General features: G+C 43.5%; 1 protein-coding gene across 9 annotated transcripts in view; it reads left to right on the plus strand.

Annotated features, from left to right (window-relative positions):
- NF1 (neurofibromin 1) overlaps positions 1 to 18719 on the plus strand; it is a 234410-nt gene that overhangs the window by 34537 nt on the left and 181154 nt on the right. For all 9 annotated transcript variants that reach the window (XM_083174174.1, XM_083174178.1, XM_083174179.1 and 6 more), the window contains exons 3-6: positions 3675 to 3758; positions 7458 to 7648; positions 16910 to 17016; positions 17142 to 17209. In XM_083174174.1, the coding sequence (XP_083030300.1) occupies positions 3675 to 3758; positions 7458 to 7648; positions 16910 to 17016; positions 17142 to 17209 (450 nt within the window). The remainder of the gene's footprint in view (positions 1 to 3674; positions 3759 to 7457; positions 7649 to 16909; positions 17017 to 17141; positions 17210 to 18719) is intronic.

Raw genomic sequence — 18719 nt, forward strand, 5'->3', positions numbered from 1 at the left:
AATGGTGCTGCTATAGACGCAGATATAATCCACTGTGTATGGCAATGTCCTATAATACAAACATTTTGGAAAGAGGTTCACTCGTACATCAATGATAAGATGAATATCAGATGGATTGGGTAGAATGTATACTGGGTATAGAAACCAGATTTGGTAAATTTTTGGCTATATGGTTACCATACATTAAAACATTGCATTAAATAACTAAAGACCAAATATGTAAAATGATGAGAAGAACTACATGGTATAATAATGAATTAATTTCTAAAGGAATGTCACCCTTTTTGAATATACCATATATACTCGAGTATAAGCCTACTTTTTCAGAACATTTTTTATGCTAAAAAAGCCCCCCTCGGCTTATACTCGAGTGAGGGTCCCACTTGAGTCAATAAGTTTTCCCAGTTTTTTGTTGTGAAATTAGGTGCCTCGGCTTATATTCGGGTCAACTTATACTCGAGTATATACGGTAATCATAATATAAGAGCATTGCAATATAATATGTATCAAGGTTCATGACGCAAGGATCTGAATATATGTTGTATACGAATAATTATATAAATATATGTGAAAAGATGTATCACTTAAATGTCACATCCCCGAAACGTAGATCACTTGCTATGTGCTGAATACACGTTTAACTGCTTGCACAAGACTCTGAGTGCCGCCTCCTTCTGTCCATATGTTTGGAGTACTGCTCCCTAGGAAGGCACCGGAGCAAAGTATTCCCCAAGGGGGACCCAGAAGTGTGTGTGTATGTATGTATATGTATGTGTATGTATATATATATATATATATATATATATATATATATATATATATATATATATATATATATATATATATATATATATATATATGTGTGTATATGTATGTATGTATATATGTATTTGTGTGTAATTCATGCTGTTTGGTTTTTAACTGCATATTATAATAATAAAAATATTTTAAAAAAAGTATAATGGTGATGTGAAATCTTCTAGAAGATGTGTAAGTGGACACAAGGAGAAGTTGCCCTTAGCAATCAACTTATGCATATTTTTTATAGATTGGTAAATGCTTGCTATTAGTTGATTGTCATGAATACCTATTGGTTGTATTAAGTTTGTATTAAATGGTGGCCAACCGTATCACATGCAGCAGATAGACCCTGGAAAAAGTAATGACCCTTATATTTAGCAGTGATCAGTTCATAACCCTAGTCCAGTGTTTAACAACTTTGGTTTTCAAGGATCCCTAACAGTGCATGTTTTCCATACTTGTGGATTGCTGTTTTCATTGCTAGCTGACACACTTTTCAAGATCCACAGGTAGTACTAATTACTGGAGTATATGTATTATGTGGAAATAGGTGATAAAATGTTAACTGTACACATGAGTATGGCCGTCACTCTTTCTCCCCATTTACTGTATGAATGCACGTTGTGTGGTAAATAACAAGGGTACTAGGTTCCCTTGTTAATATCGGCTCTTTTATCTACCATATAGTGAGTGTGCCAGGCAATGTATTAATGGTCAGTGCCACTGTAATTGTCCCTTTCACAACCACTGTACCTGCCAGCTTCCAGATTGCATGGGAGATCTTGTGATGCTTACGAGATCTGGCACATGCCCAGTGAAGCCAGATGAGAGGAGAGATACCGCATCGGCAAAAGGCTTATGCGTTATGGGAACTGACGATACAGCAGCCGAGAGCTTGTCCACATTGCTTCCTGCTATGCCTCGAGAATCAAGAAGAGCTATAATAGCAAGGTCCATGGCGCTATGGTACATCTACTCTTCTGAGAGCGAACCAGGCAGCTGGACCACATACAATACATTGTATGCGGTCCGTTTACATATGATGTATCATATATGCGAGCCCAGTCATGGCTGCTGAATATGATAAATAATCATGACAGCCATGATGACCTCCGACCCCGATATGAGGAGCACTGATCGGAGTTGGAGGAAAATGCATGCGATCTTGTCATTTCATGTCAATGAGGCTATATCATGCTAGTAGATGGGGGGCCTATAGGCCGGTTTCACACACTCCGGCTCCTGCCGGACGGTGAAATCCCGCACGGCCAGGGAGCCGTGCCGCACACACTAGTTTATCATGGCCCGGCAGCCGTTCCTTCCAGTGGCGGGATCCGGCTGCAACCGTGCGGCCGGGTCGTGGCCGTCCCGTGTGAATGGACACAATAGTGTCCATTCACAACTAATGTGTGCGGCACAGCTCCCTGGCCTTGCGGGATTTCACCGTCCGGCAGGAGCCGGAGTGTGTGAAACCAGCCTTAGGGTTCCCCATGGACTGGAGTTGAGAAAGACGGTCATAGTCAGTGTAGGCATATTGAAATCTTGTGGACCAAAGTGTGTCTAGAGCTGGAAAAGGTAATTTAGGAAAGACTTTGGGTTAGAATTTTAGTAATCATTACATACTTGAATAATTTGTGAAAGACAACCATAGAGAGATTAGATGTTGTTGTTGTTGTTGTTGTTGTTCTAAGCACAGGTAACATGGAGTGACTGATTTTGAGAGGGTACAGGTTTGAGAAGAGATGCAGTAGAGCAGGAGGATAAGCGTAGATACTGTAGTTCAAATTAATTTGTAGGTTAAAATGTAGGAGTGATGCTATTGAGAGCAGAGAATTAATACCGTGTTTCCCCGATAATAAGACACTGTCTTATTTTTTTTTTTCACTCAAAAAAGACCATAGGTCTTATTTTCGGGGGAGGGCTTATTTAAAACATGCCCCACTGCTCCATTAAAACAGTTAGTGACTGGGACCAGGTATCTCCCTTTTATGAACTTCTCAGTAAGAAAGACCCAGACAAGTCCTGCCTTCCCATGAGCCATGTATAAACCCCCCCCCCCTGAAGTCATGTATAAACCTTATTGTGCAGGGACTCCTCTCCGACTCCGTCTGTATGCGTTGAGCTGAGCGGCTCCCGTTCCCATGGATGCATTGCGGTTGGCGCGGCGTGACGTCACGCCGCGCCAACCGCAATGCATCCCTGGGAACGGGAGCCGCGGTGTTGCAGGCGAGGTGAGAGGAGGTGAGCGGAGGGCAGCGGAGGGCAGCGGGGGTCAGCGGGGCTGAGCGGGGGCTACAGTTAAAAAAAAAAAAAAAAACATGGGAAATTTGATAGGGCTTAATTTCGGGGGAGGGCTTATTTTGGACCAGCGTCCAAAATCTGGGGTAGGGCTTATTATCGGGGTAGGGCTAATTATCGGGGAAACACGGTAGGGGGAGCGGGGACCATGCAACAGCATAGCCATTGTTAACAGGGTCCTCCCTCATCTGTACATGCAACATGAGTGAGTAGTTAACGATACGCAGGAGCTTCATTAATGATATTGAGTGTACATACTAGAAAATATAGTTAACGGGCGTTCTGAGTAATATCTTTTACTATATCCTCTATGGGACTTTAGACTCGTTTGCACATGGATATACAAATATTGCATATAAAACAAATGTGCCATCTAGCAAAGCAATCTTTTTGACTTTGTATGTTATATTGGTGCAATGTATAGAATAGTGTCAGTATGCCAAAAAAAGCAATTGCATACTATTTGTCAGTTTATAAAAAAGGTTGAATATGGACTAGTCTTTAGTTACTAAAAGTACTTTATTTTTTGTTTAAATAACATTGTGTTTTTTTTTTATTATTGTTTTTTTAAACAGAGAATATTTGGAGAAGCCGCTGAAAAAAACTTGTATTTGTCGCAGCTCATTATATTGGACACACTGGAAAAATGTCTTGCCGGAGTGAGTATTAAAATACAGTATTTTGGCATGCACAATATTGTGACTCCTGTGAAGTTTAGGGCACACTGGCCAGTCTTAAGTCAGCCTTACTGTTGGTTTTTAAAGGTTTCAGGGGTGAATTTATGAAGCTTGGAGAAGTGTTATCTATCCCCATAAAGAACGTTATGAGCAAGGTGATAATGGTTCAGCCAATCAGCTACAATATGTAAATTGACAGGTAAGAGCTGATTGGCTGAACCATTATCACCTTGCTCATAACGTTCTTTATGGGGACAGATAACACTTCTCCAAGCTTCATAAATTCACCCCTCAGGGTAGATGAAGGAAGATTCAGGATAGTTGACTCTTTGGAGATTTCTCTTACTGACGTTGCGGGGCCGTGCATCATAATTACAAGCAGTACAGACATTGGGCCTTATTCTGGTTCACTCTGAGGCAAATTCCTTCTCAAACGGACAAAACCATGTGCACTGCAAGTGGGGCAGATGTAACATGTGCAGAGAGAATTACATTTGGGGGAGTTATTTTGTTTCTGTGCAGGAAAAATACTGACTGCTTTATTTTTATGGTGCAATATAGATCTCACTTTGAAGTAAAACCCCACCCGAATCTAACTCTCTCTGCACAAATTACATTTGCCCCACCTGCAGTGCACATGGTTTCGTCCATTTGAGAAGGGCTTTGCCTTTGAGAGTGAACCAGAATAAGGCCTACATGCACTAACTTCTCTTAACGTATCGCACCATGTGTATGCACATTTACACATAGTCGCCTCCCATAGAGCCCTGGTGCATCCCTGCAGTAGTCATGCAGAGTAGCTACATGAAATTCTGTTCATACATTCATCAAGTTTTACAGAATTCATGGTATTCCACTCAGATGATGAATACTGAACGCACATTCCCCTAGGGCCAGGTTTTGTATATATCCATAGTTTCAGATACATGAAAGAGAACGCAAGTCTTTTTTAACTTACAGTTCATCTGGGGGTCCTTCGGTACCTCGCTTGTTGGTGGTTTGTGAGAAGGATGCAATCCTAGCCTTAAGGCTCTTTAAATTCAAACCATGGAAGGGAGTGTTGTATAGCTTGCAGACCGTTTCTAGGTCAACAAAAAGGTCGACACATGGAAAAAGTTGACCTGAGTTTATTTAGTTTCGATGTAAAAACCTGAGTACGTTGACTACCAGTTAATGTGCCACGTCTGCTCGCCATGCTTCAGGCCAGGTTCCCACTCCAAATCGGATTCCACGTGGATGGTAAAGTGTGAAAGTTCAAAAATTACCTTTTTTTTTTTTGTGTGCCAACCTATTGATTGTTGACCTAGACATTGTCTGTCAGCCGTCCGGATACCGGTGAACTATGAGAGAGATGTTAAATGTATGTGTATTAAAAAATCTTGTCGAGGGCCATACACACTGGGTGACTGTGCCCAGCATGTATGGAAAGCGATAATAGTGTTCATCGCTGAGTGGAAAGCTGCTCAGTGAATACACACTGAGCGGCTTTCCCCCTGCACTGCGCCGATGGAGGGGAGAGGATGGCTTTGCATAGCGCAGAGCTATGCAAAGCTGTCCTCAAAGCCGCTGATCTGCTGGTATTACCAGCAGATCAGCGACTTTCCCAGCGTTGATGTGGGGGCGCTCACCGTTCATTGCTGGAGCTGAAAGCCGCTCAATCATGCTGTTTTGAGTGGCTTTCAGCTCAGTCGCCCAGTGTGTATGGGCCTTTACTCTGTTTTATCCAGCATGATTGTTAATGAAAATAAATCGTACTATCTGACCTGTAACAGCCGATCTTTTCATTGCCAGCAAGCAAAAAAAAACAACTTGGCAGTCTGCCAGACTCTGTGTTTACTGTGCGCGTGCCGCTCTAGCTGTTCTCAGCGCAGCTCGTGGCTGCTTTCCTTATGTAAGCTACGTTATCAGCATAGCGCTGGGCAGCAGCAGTGCACCCAGCGCTGACAGGTCACTGTGGTACTTGTAGTTCCACAGTGAAATAGGCAGTCCTGCGCACGAAAAGGTCGTAGGACACGTACCGCCGCCCCTCGCGGGCTTGCTGCGCTCGCCACGCTTCGGGTTGGCGTGGATAGTGGAATTAACAAGGTCGACAGCTGTTACGTCGACTAGTGTCATTGTGAACAGGTTTAATAGTGTACCCCTAGACACTACTAAATTTAGACTCTTTACCATCTAAATTTAGATGCCCCAATCTTAGCGGTTTGCAGGGAGTCTGGATTTAGACGTCTAAATCTAGACTTCTAAATAGCCGGAGGAGTCTAAATTGCCGGGTTGTCAGCGGTGCGCAGGACTGCCTATTTCACTGTGGAACTACAAGTACCACAGTGACCTGTCAGCGCTTGGTGCACTGCTGCTGCCCAGCGCTATGCTGATAACGTAGCTTACATAAGGAAAGCAGCCACGCGCTGCGCAGAGAACAGCTAGAGCGGCACGCGCACAGTAAACACAGAGTCTGGCAGACTGCCAAGTTTCAAAGTTTCACTGTGCGCGCGGTGGCGCCGTGAAACTACGCAAGTACCAACATTTTTTACAGGTTTTACAGCATAACTTCCCTTGGGACACAGAAGCCACTACCTGTTTACTGTATTTGCTCATACAGTATTATATCATTCTTCCAAATGCAATACTTTTTTTTTTGTCTGTTGCTGCTCACTATATTGCTGTATATAATAGCATTCAATTAACTGTGATAATTCAGCTTAACACCAGTATGCATGCCTGTGTATTGCGGAATTCACTTTAAAAAATATTGCTAAATGTGCCACCGTGCAATAATTGTTTGTGTTACCTGAGTTAAGTATAGGTGTAAATGAAAAAGTCTGCTTGTACTTCAAATATATATTTGTGGTCCTTAAATGTATCAATTGTCTGTTGCTATATGCATTATTCTAAAACTTTGAAATAGTTATAGCCATTTTTAAATTAGATATACCGATAAATTGCCAGAAGCCCCAATAACTACCAACTAAGGGGTAGATTTATTAAGTTCGGTGAAGTGATAAACACTCTGTTTTTTTTTTTTATCACTGGCCAATCAGCTCCTACCTGTGAAGTCACAGGCGTGGTTTGAAAAATGACAGGTAGGAGCAGATTGGCCGGTGATAAAAACCAGACAGTTTATCACTTCACCGAGCTTAATAAATCTACCCCTGAAAGACTAAAAACCTCTTCCATTCAAAAAGCACCTCATATATCTGTCCCATACCTTATACCCCAATCAAAATATGATGTAAATATAAATGATTTAGAACGAAGTGCCTAATTATTCATTAAGGGACATAGAGCTTTCCCCCAACTTTTCACCTACTCAGGAGGTGCTGAAAATAAATTTCCATTAAAACCAATTAAGAATTGTTGTGGGAATAGTTTACAAATAATTGGATAGGTTTGTTTTCACAAATCTCCATAAACGCCATTTTTTTTTTGCGTAAATCAGGGTTATCACAGGTAATTGAATTCCGCAATATAAATGTAGAATAATCTCTGCTAACATACTGCACTATTAAAGATTATATAGATGGCTTAGTGGTCCTGTTTTTATTTCCAAATAAATTCAAACAACTGTTCAACCGAGAGGAATACGTTTGAAAACATAACTTTTTTTTTTTCAATTGTAATCTTTTAATCATCAGAATTATTTAATTCTATTTATTTAATACATATTTTTTTTTCCAATTTCAGCAACCGAAAGACACTATGCGTTTGGATGAGACAATGCTGGTAAAACAACTGCTACCTGAGATATGCCATTTTATTCACACACACAGAGAGGGCAACCAACATGCAGCTGAGCTCCGGATTTCTGCATCTGGAGTACTGTTTTCATTAAGCTGCAATAACTTCAATGCAGTTTTCAGCCGAATTTCTACAAGGTGCGAAACAGTACAATGGAATAAATTCTTATAGTTTTGAAAACTGCAGTGCATATGGTCTATACCTGGGGTAGCCAACTCCAGTCCTCAAGAGCTACCAACAGTTAATATTTTGCAGGTCTCCTCACAGAATCACAAGTGAAGTAATAAGCTCCACCTGTGGATCTTTTAAAATGTGTTGGTGAGTAATGAGTGCACCTGTGCAGCATCTAGGTTGTCTGGAAAAAATGAACTGTTAGGTCTTGAGAACTGGAGTTGGCTACCAATGGTCTATACTGTGAGCTGCATATGAAGGGTTTCGTGCAGCGTGTGCTGGAGATTTGACAAATGTGCAACAAGTACAGTTGCATTGTACCCTTATAATTTTCTTTGCTTCGATATCCTACGCACATCTAATGGGTGTACACACTGTGCTTATTTAAGCAAAATCGAAATATAAGAAAATAGAAAAATTGACACAATCGAACCATGTGTATGCCCTATTACACCTCCCAATTGGCCAGATGCATCAATCTTCATGAACTGAAACAATTAAGCTGTGTACACATGCTTTGATTTTTTTCCCTGTTTTCGATTAGATTTTTCTTATAGAAGCAAAATCGAATCCACATCGAATGGTTTTTAGGACACTTTCAATCTGCATTCAATTCAATGCGCGCTCCCGTTTTCTCAAAATCGAAAACAAAAATAGACTGTGCAGCCAAGGAAATATCAAATTCGATCCAGTAAATCGAATGTGTACAATGTACCATGAATGAAAATCGAATTCGATCTAGATATCTAATGCAAAAGTACAGATCTAATGCCAGATCTAATAGAAAATCGAATCTAACATTGAATCTAAAGCAAAACGTAGTGCGTGTACATAGCTTATTAATGATAACCAACCAGCCAATCAGCTCCTAACTGTGATATTACAGGCTGGGTTTGAAATATGACAGGTAGGAGACTACCCAAGGTGCTTAAAGAAAATCAAATTTTTTTTTTATTTTTTTTTATTATATTTTATATTTGTGTATAGGAGAGCTACTACTAATTCCGCAACCCTCTCCATTGTTCACAACTTGGGATCTAGAGGGACTAGATAAGGGTGGATATGTTACCTATCATACATCACTCTTAAATATACCATACAACGCGAGTTTCTTTGTGGCACTTGTATATGAGGATGACATATGTTGTGTGTGGCAGAGTCCATATACTGAGCAAATAGAGCTTGTATGGTAAAAAAGCTGCCACTACGACATAGAGACCCCGTCACACACACATATATACAAGTGTCGTATGTGCAAGTCTCGTATGTCAAGTTAATCAGCACAGTCTTTTAGTACATTCTAGTCACATTTCACTGAGAGAAGAAAGAAAGAAGCAAGAACCCCAATGCTAGAATATTCTCAATTGACTTTGGGTAAACCAAGAAGGGCTGCATGGCGCGACTGTGGCAAAAGATGTACAGTATGAGAACACATCTGTAGATTTTCTGTAAATGGAAGAATATGGAAGTGGTATTGTTTGGCAGCCATTAACCATTTTATGTCTGGAGAAGCGTTATCAGTACACTAAACAAGTACCTTTATACTAGAGATTAACCCTTTGAATGTCAACTTTGCTGTGAGAGATCTTCAAAATATCCACTAAAAATGCGACTGTTCTTTTAGTATAAATGAATACAATACATCCAAGTCAATTAATGGAAGTCACTGTGAGTGATGTAGGAATATTTAGCGGATATTCTGAGGAACCCTCACAGCAATATTGGTACTCAAAGGGTTAAGCTTGATGGGGGTGATGTTATTTGCAACGTGCTCATGAGCAGTACTGATGCTTAATGAAGGAGACCTATATTGCCTTTACAATCAAACATTGCAGACTTTGACCATGCTTACCATTTTTGATGTCCTTGAGCTTGTCTGTAGAAAGAGTCCATGTTTTCTTGTTCCTGTTTTACAGATTTGTTGGTTCTTAATAGAGTACTGTATGTTGCTTTGTTTATGATCTGTGGGAAACAGACTCTCAGGTGAAGGTTTCTACACTTGCTAAAATCCTTGCACTAATGAACGACCATATGCGACAAAAATATTCATGATTAAATATAATATTAACAGATAATAAAACCAACTGCCATGCCCTTTTTAGTGTGGGGCCAGTCACTATGATCCCTTTCTAACTCGTAAGTTTAACAGAATACAAGCACTAGAGTGCTACTCTTATAGTGTGAAAGCAAGGTACTGGTATGGGAGAATGATATAATGACACATGTATATTGCTAAATAATAGCACCACATTTTTATTTTTTTTGCTAACCACTGTTTTAAAATAAAAGTATTCATTAGTAATATCTCCATCTGTATATCTGCCACAGGTGATGGACTAATCAAAGTTGAAGCTGCTTACTGGTTATATATGGTCCAAAATGGTATCATATGCACATGTCCCAGATTACCAGTATAACTTTAAGCTTGTGTAAAGCTAAATCTTGAGTGGAAATTCATGCAGAGAGAGTAAGATATGTATTAACACCACCAAGAGAGAGCGACAATCCTGCAAACCCGTAGAGCATGGAGGTAGTACAGCAGCATCAAATGACAGATGGGAGTAGTTATCTGACTAGTTTGCCTCCTTCTTTAATGGACAAAACCGTGTGCACTGCAGGTACAGCTAATGTAACATGTACAGAGAGAGAGAGTTACATTTGAGTGGGATGTGTTCAAACTGAAATATAACTTACAGTGTAAAAATAAAGCAGCCAGATTCGCTATCATTCATATGGTATACTGGGTTCTCAATACATTGGGGAAGAAGAGGTCCTCCGCAGGAGACAGGCACATAGAACTTTACAGTGGGTGTACTGGCTCCTCCCCTCTACTTCCTGCTCCACATCTTCAGTTTAGAAAAATGTGCCCTCAGAGAGGCTGCACTTACAGAGCTCCTGAAGAGTTTTTCTTAATTTAGTTTTGTTTGTTATTTTGGGGAGCCTGTTTTGGACTAAACAGCTCCCTGCTTCATGGGAAGCCAGGGGAGGGTTACAGTTGCTGGCCTTTCAAGGTACCGAACTGTCCCTGCTGCTGGACCACTGTCCTGTGTGGGTGATTGTCGTGGCGGCCTGGCTCAGTCCGAAGACATCTGCGGTGAGTGTTATGCGGGGTCCCCTCTAGTTGGGTACCCTGGTTGATGTGCGGAATGATGGTGGCGGCACGGGAACCGCACAGCCCCCTTTCCAACTTGATGGTTTACACTACCTCTGGACCATCAGGGCAGGTGTTAATGTGTTTGCTAGGAATAGCAACAGTGCCAGTATAAAGATTAGTAAAAGCACCAGCACCATTGTAAGGTGAGGAGCTTAACTCAGAGTGCGAACACAGCTCTCTGGCACCAATTTCCGGCTTCGGGCGCCATTTTAAAGCTGCAGACACTCCTCAGCTCCAGACTGGGTGTAAGAGAACTACAGCAGAGACAGCAAGTGAAATTGAGCTTATAAAATGCTCATTACAGTGTTTATAGCCTTGCACATACTTATATCGATATCTACTCTGTGTAATTGTATTTATTACTTCTAACCAGCTCCTCAATCTGGGAGCTCCGGTTAAGGGTAGTAGTACGTTTATTTAGTAGTACGTTTATTTATAAGGCGCCACAAGGTGTCCACAGCGCCGTACATAGCAAACAAAAAACAAGTTACAAGGTAACGTACAGGGTGTGTTGAAAAATACAGTATAAATAGGGGTATAGCTGGTAGGACTAAAATCAGCATCAGTTCAAAATTAGGTGTCAAAATTGTTGAGGAGACTGAAGATGAAGTAGAGGAAGGGAAGAACAGAACAGGAGCACAGGTGAGGTAAAGAGGTAGGGTGAGTACGTGAGGAAGGAGGGCTCTACTCATAAGAGTTAACATACTAAAAGGAGGTGGGTGGACAAACGAAAAACAATAGGATAAGTAGGAAAGGATGGGAATGGAGGCAGGATAGGAGGATCAAAAGAGGTTAGGAGGAGGGATAGGCTAGTCGAAAAAAGTGGGTTTTGAGGGAGCGCTTGAAGGAGGTAAGGGAATCAGAAAGCCTGATGGGTGGCGGGAGGTTGTTCCAGTGCAGGGGGCAGCGCGAGAGAAGTCTTGGACACGGGAGTGGGAGGAGGTGATTAGGTGAGAGGTCAGTCGGCGGTCAGCGATGGAGCGAAGAGGATGGGAGGGAGTGTGGATAGAGATCAGTGAAGAGAGGTAAGGAGCAGTGGAGGAGGAGAGAGCCTTGTAGGTGGTGGTGAGGAGTTTAAAGAGAACTCGGAAAGGAATGGGGAGCCAGTGAAGAGATAGGGTGACGGGTGTGCTGGTTCCCCCAATATGAGTCCTTTCCCCACTTGCTTGTTAAGCATTTCTGGGCACACATAAGTGTTAGAGACTGCACATACTGTAGCTTCTATACACGCTGACTGACTGTTTGCTGTATACTGTGTGTGTGTGTGTTGTGGGGTGATACCTTTTCTAAAATGGTTAGAAAGTTAACCTGTTTGATTTGCAGCACTTAGTTTGTTCCTGCATCCACTTCACAAGTCACTTGTGAACACTGTATGTCACCCCAGACTACTGGGGGGTCCCCACAGCTCAGTGGTATCCCCACACAATTGTGTGGAGGATCACAGGGGGACTCTCAGAAATCTTCCTGGGCAAGCAGCATTAAAAGTCTGATGGAATCTGTGTCCACTCAGCTTACTGCAAATTCCCTGCAGATACAGAGAGTGCAGCAAGATTTAACTGTCCTTTCTGCAAGGGTGGACATTCTCACTCCCGTGGGTGGCTTGTCACGCAAACATGATTTAGCTGCTGTATAGACTGAATCTAAGGAGGAAGCTGTTGAAGGTGGGGAGGATGTGGATGGTACACAACCAGGTTCTCAGGGGTCTCAGTCTTTAATACTGGCCATAAGAGAAGTCCTTGATCTCCCGCTGGCTGCACCTGAAGGTGATCCCTTTTTTGTCTCTCAAAAGGCAGGATGGGGTATTCCCTGAACAGGCGGATTTGGAAGTTGCTTTCAAATCGGCTTGGAAAAATCCTGAAAAGAGATTTCAAGTGTCCGATCGCTTAAAGTCAACTTCCCCTTTGATGCCACCGGCAGGCAGGTGTGGGAGGAGCCTTCAGTTGTAGATGCTTCCATGTCCCGTTTGTCAAAAAAGATGGTACTCCCAGTACCCGGGACTTCTACACTTAAGGATTCATTGGATAAAAAAATTAGATGGTACCCTCAAGTCTATGTATAGACTTTGCGCCCGGTACTTGCTAGTTGCTGATTGGCAAAGTCCATTCATACCTGGGTGACCCAAATCCAAGAGGGATTGCTGGGCGATATGTCCATGGCCAGGTGGCTATTTCACTCCGTCACATACAAGATGTGGCTAAGGTGCTTTTTAAGCACAAAATGAAGTGGCCGCTATTAATGCGTGTAACTCAGCCATGGCGGTTTCTGTCCACTGGGCTCTGTGGCTGCGTCAATGGGTTCCTGTTGCTGACTCCAAGTGTAGTGTGGAGAACCTTCTGTTCACGGGAGAACGCCTGTTTGGCAAGAAACTAGATGAGCTGATTTCTAAGGCTACGGCTGAAAAAAATCTACTTTTCTCCCAATTGCCTCTAGCCAGCCCAGACGGACCCTTTCAGGCCAGATTCAGCAGTCCTTCTGGACCGGAAAATTTCGTGCTAAAGCGAAAGGTGGCTCTAACACGAAGAGGCACGCATGGTAAATTCAGAATGTCTGGGTCTCAGACACAGCGCCCCAAGAGCCCTCAGTATGACGGGCTACACCCACCACGATATCTACTCACGGTGGGGCCACGGCTGCCGTTTTTCAGCCAGGTGTGTTGGGGATTCCTGCCTCAGTCCATGGGTCAGGGGTGTTATTTTGCACGGCTACAAGCTGGAGTTCGACAGGTTGCCGCTGCTCAGATTCTTTCAGTCCGGACTCCCGGCTGCAGCAAGGGATCAGCTGGTCCAGAAGCTGTACATAAGCTGCAGGACTCCCAGGTTGTAATACCTGTTCCGGGACAGGGCAAAGGGTATTACTCCACCCTGTTCGTAGTACCGAAGCCGGATGGCTCAGTGAGACCTATACTCAACCTGAAATCCTTGAGGGTGTTCAAGTTCAGGATGGAGTCTCTGGGGTTGGTTGTGACCGGCCTCGATGAAGGGGAGTTCCTAGCATCCTTGGACGTGAAGGACTCATACTTTCACATTCCCATATGGCAACACAGTAGGCTCACCTCAGGTTCGCAATCGGAAACGAGCATTTCCAGTTCCAAGCCTTGCCTTTTGGCCTGTCCACGGCTCTGCGCATCTTTACCAAGGTGATGGTGGAAATGATGTCCTTGCTAAGGGCTCAATGGGTAAATGTTATCCCATACCTGGACAATCTGCTGATAAAGGCGAGAACAGAGGAACTGTTGAGAGCGGTTATCACCACCACAATGCAGGTACTGTCTTCGTACGGGTGGATTTTGAACCTGCAGAAGTCCTCACCGACCCCATCCAGGCGTCTCCAGTTCTTGGGGATGATTCTGGATACAGTGGAACAGAAAGTGTTGCTGCCGGAGGAAGAGATGGTAGCCATTCAACTGCTGGTAGTGGCACTCCTTACACCGGTTCTGGTGTCAGTCCATCAGTGCATCCAACTACTGGAAAAAATGGTGGCCTCCGTCGGACTTTCCGGACTTTCCAGTTGAATCTTTTGGCCAAATGGTCGGGTTTCCACCTGCAGATGCACAGGCGGATACATCTGTTGGTCCAGGCAAGGCTGTCCTTGCAATGGTGGCTTCACCCGCAAAAACCTCTTGGCGGGAAGACTCTTTGGGATCCGGGATTGGGACACCAGTCTCCTCGGCTCGGGAACAGTGACACAGGTAAAGCGTTTTCAGGGTCCAAACTTCACATCAACTGTTTGGAACTCTGAGCTGTCTATTATGTGCTCCTGCAGGCAGCCCCCCCCTTGTTGCAGAGCCTGGCAATCCAGCTTCAGTCGGACAATGCAACGACGGTTGCGTACATCAACCGGCAGAAGGGGGCAAAGAGCATGTCCTGCATGAGGGAGGTATCCAAGATCTTTGTTTGGGCTGAGGCTTACACCATGGCGTTGTTGGCCATATTCATTCTGGGTGTGGACGACTGGGAGGCAGACTTCCTCAGTCATCACGAGTTGCACCCAGGAGAGTGGAGTCTCAGTCCCCAGATGTTTGCGTAGATTGTGGATTGGTGGGGATTAACACAGATCGACCTGATGGCGTCCAGGATCAACAAAAAGTATTGGTCCAGGGACCCTCAGGCAGCGGCAGTCTATGCACTAACGACGATTTGGTTGTTCAACCTGGTTTACCTGTTTTCTCCCATTCCCTTGATAAGTCGCGTGATAAAAAGAATTTGAAGCCAAGTAGTGGAGGATCCCGTGGCATCTACCTCTCTGAGTCGACTTGCTCACTCAGGGGCCCTTCGTTTTCCAGGACTTAAGGCAGCTTCATTTGGGGGCCTGGAGGTTGAGGCAGATTTTAGCCAGAAAAGGCCTTCATGCTTCTGTCATTTCCAGCATGACTCAGGCTAGGAATCCAGTGACGGCTTCCCATTACCATAAGATCTGGAGAAAGTATGTAGCCTTCTGTGAAACTAATGTTTCCACCTGCGGATTTTAAACTGGATCGTTTTCTATGATTTCTGCAGTCAGGCTTGGGCCTGGGCCTACGTCTAGGTTCCTTGAAGGTACAGATTTCGTCTCTTTCCATTCTTTCAAAGGAAATTGGCTAATATTCCGGAAGTACAGACTTTTCTCCAGGGGGTTTTGATGATTCAACCCCCTTTGTGCCACCTACGGCTCCCTTGGACCTTGATGTGGTCTTACAGTTCCTGCAGTCATCCTAGTTTGAACCAATGGCGTCAACTGATTTTAAATACTTCACATGGAAGACTGTGGTGCTTCTGTCTGACACGCATCTAGCCGAAGCCAGAGATAGGTGCTTTATCTTGCAGGAGACCTTGTCTGGTGTTTCACACAGATAGGGCAGAACTGCGAACAAAACAGCCGTTCTTGTCGAAGGTTGTTTCGGTTTTCCATCTGAACCAGGCTATTGTGGTTCCATCTAGTGTTGGTCACTCTGGAATTCCGGATTCCCTGGATGTGGTTCGAGCGCTTAAGGCCTATGTTGGTAGAACGGCCAGGCTACCCAAGACTGATTGTCTTTTTGTGCTTTATGTGCTTTATGATGCCCAGAAAAGTGGGTTTGCCGGCCTCAAAACAATCTATTGCATGTTGGATTTGTGCTACTATTTTTCAAGCTTATGGAGCGGCTGACTTACCGGTTCTACCTCTGTGAAGGCTCACTACACAAGAGCGGTGGGCACATCCTGGGCGGCTGACTAATTATGCAGAACTGCTACTTGGTTGGCTCAACACACTTTAGTAAAGTTTTACAAATTTGACGCCCTGGCCAAAGAGGATAACCAGTTTGGGCAGGCGGTGCTGCAGCAGTCTACGCACGTACCCCCTCTTTCTGGAAGCTTTGGAACATCCCCAATGTATTGAGAACCCAGTATACCATATGAATGATAGTGAAAATAGGATTTTAATACCTACCGGTAAATCCTTTTCACAAAGCTCATATGGTATACTGGGAACTTTCCTCTGTGCGGAGTTCTTCTGCATCTGGTTGTCACTTCAAGGTGTGATGTATTTTGGCTTGTTGCCTTTGTTGTCACTTAGGTGATATTTGCTTGCAGTGTTCTACAAGTTGTTAACCGTTTTTATTTACCAGTTATAAATGTTTAAGGGTGTGCTGGTATGAATCTCACCGCACTCACATATACTTATATCCTTACCTCACATACGTTCATTCTCCTCGGGGCACAGTTTTTCCTTAACTGAAGATGTGGAGCAGGAAGTAGAGGGGAGGAGCCAGTACACCCACTGTAAAGAGTTCTATGTGCCTGTCTCCTGCGAAGGACCTGTTCTTCCCCAATGTATTGCGAACCCAGTATACCATATGAACTTCGTGAAAAGGATTTACCAGTAGGTATTAAAATCCTATTATTTACTCTGCACAGAAACAAAATAACTAGCCTAAATGTTACTCTGCACGTTACATCTGCCCCACCTGCAGTGCACATGGTTTTGTCCATTAAAGAAGAATCATCCCAAAGTTTAATGTCTATTTTTAGTAAAAATACATGTGTGGTACTAATTTTCAGAATGTGGCATAATTTGTGATCTTGGTTGGCTCTGATCATGCTGTTCCGTTGTGCAGGCTGCAGGAACTGACCGTTTGTTCAGAGGACAATGCTGATGTCCACGATATAGATTTGATACAGTACATTAATGTGGACTGCGCAAAACTTAAAAGACTTTTACAAGGTTAGTGTAATCAATTTACTGAACATGCCTATCCCCATTTGTATTGTAACTTACTATTTTTCCTTCTTCTAATTACAAGTCAAGGTGTATCAAAGTGTAACGCTTAATGGTCTTTGTTTTTCCAGAGACCGTTTTCAAATTTAAATCTCTGAAGAAGGTGGCTCAGTTGGCGGTTATCAACAGTCTTGAAAAGGTATAAATTACTAGGTTATTCTTTATATCAATATATTTTATTCAATTAAACTTTTGATATACAATTTACAATATACAAGAGTTTCAAGAAGTATATACAATAAAAAGGGACAGTGTCCTTCCAAATATTGCAAAGTACACTGTGACTATTCAAAATCTAGGAGGTTATTCTTTTACAATTCAAAATATAATGTGTATCATGCAGACACTGTGGCCAGTATTCAATGTAAATTGTCACTATGTGCAGCGAATCCTGTTTAGGATTCGCTGCACGTTTGCCGGGTTCCGGAGGGCAGGAGCCCTCCCTCTCCCCCTATTCAACGTATCAGGGGCTTGCTGCCCCTGACAGCTAATTTAAACCCCCCCCTTCCCCCCGGCAAATGCTGCAGGGAGCCGGGGGGGACGGTGGAAATCAGGGAGATGGAAGCCTCCCTGCCTGTGCTGGGGGAGAAGGGGGCTGGCGGGGACACAGGCAGCAGAAGCTGTCGCCCCGTGAGACTGGGCAGGTGGGGAGCTGCAGGGAGCGCTGCGCTAGTCCCGCTCGCACATATGTAATGAGCGGGACCCAGTGCAGTATTTATCTAATGAGCGGCTCCCCGCCCCCCTGTGCTTCATCTGTAAAAAAAATAATAATAAAAATTAGCCGAAAAAAATATGGTGAATCCAGAGCATTGAATACGGCCCTATGATGTAAAATATGATTCATCTTAAAGCCCATACGCACTAAGCCGCCCAATGTGTATAGGGAAGCTATGAACAGTGAGCACTAATGCACTCTCCCGCATCATCCCTGTCCCGGTATTCCCAGCGAAGGAGTGGATGGATTTCCATAGCGTCATGCTGCGCAAAGTCGTCCACCCCTTGAAAAACAGCTAAAACGGGTAAAAAAAACTCAGTATGTATGCACTGAGCGGTTTTCAAAAACACCCAGTGTGGATGTCCCTAGTTAGTAAAAACTTGAATGCTCTTGATGCTCATAAAAGCCACAAACTATTATTTTTATATTCCTGCAGTGTACGTGTTTGACTTGTGAACTGCTCAATAGCATAATCTAAAAAAAAAAAAACACAAATATAATCTTTACCCATCTTATTTAGTGACACATAGTGGTTACTTTAGGTCAGGGATGCTAAGCGGCCGCGGGAACACTGCGCTGATTCTGACAGGGACGCTCGCGGGAGCACTACTCTACTTCTGACTGCCTATGCGAAGTATGCTGGCCGCGGGAACACTACGCTGATTCTGACAGGGATGCTACGCTGGCGACGTAACTGCCACAGTGAAACTACACAAGTACCAAAGTTAGCATATGATCCTGACCGGCGGTTGGGATGGGACACCTGATCATGGAGAGATCGGACAGGCGGCAGCTTTCTCACCAGCTCAGCACATGGCACTGAGCAGTGTCAGTGCGAGGAGTGGGACCCGTACTCCTACAACAGTCTACCACTTTATAATCCAGCCTATTTGTATTGCTATTGTTCCCAGTTATAAAACAATAGAATATGCTG

Source organism: Crinia signifera, chromosome 2 (genome assembly GCF_055691185.1).
Source record: "Crinia signifera chromosome 2, ASM5569118v1, whole genome shotgun sequence".
In the NCBI taxonomy this organism is placed as follows: domain Eukaryota; kingdom Metazoa; phylum Chordata; class Amphibia; order Anura; family Myobatrachidae; genus Crinia; species Crinia signifera.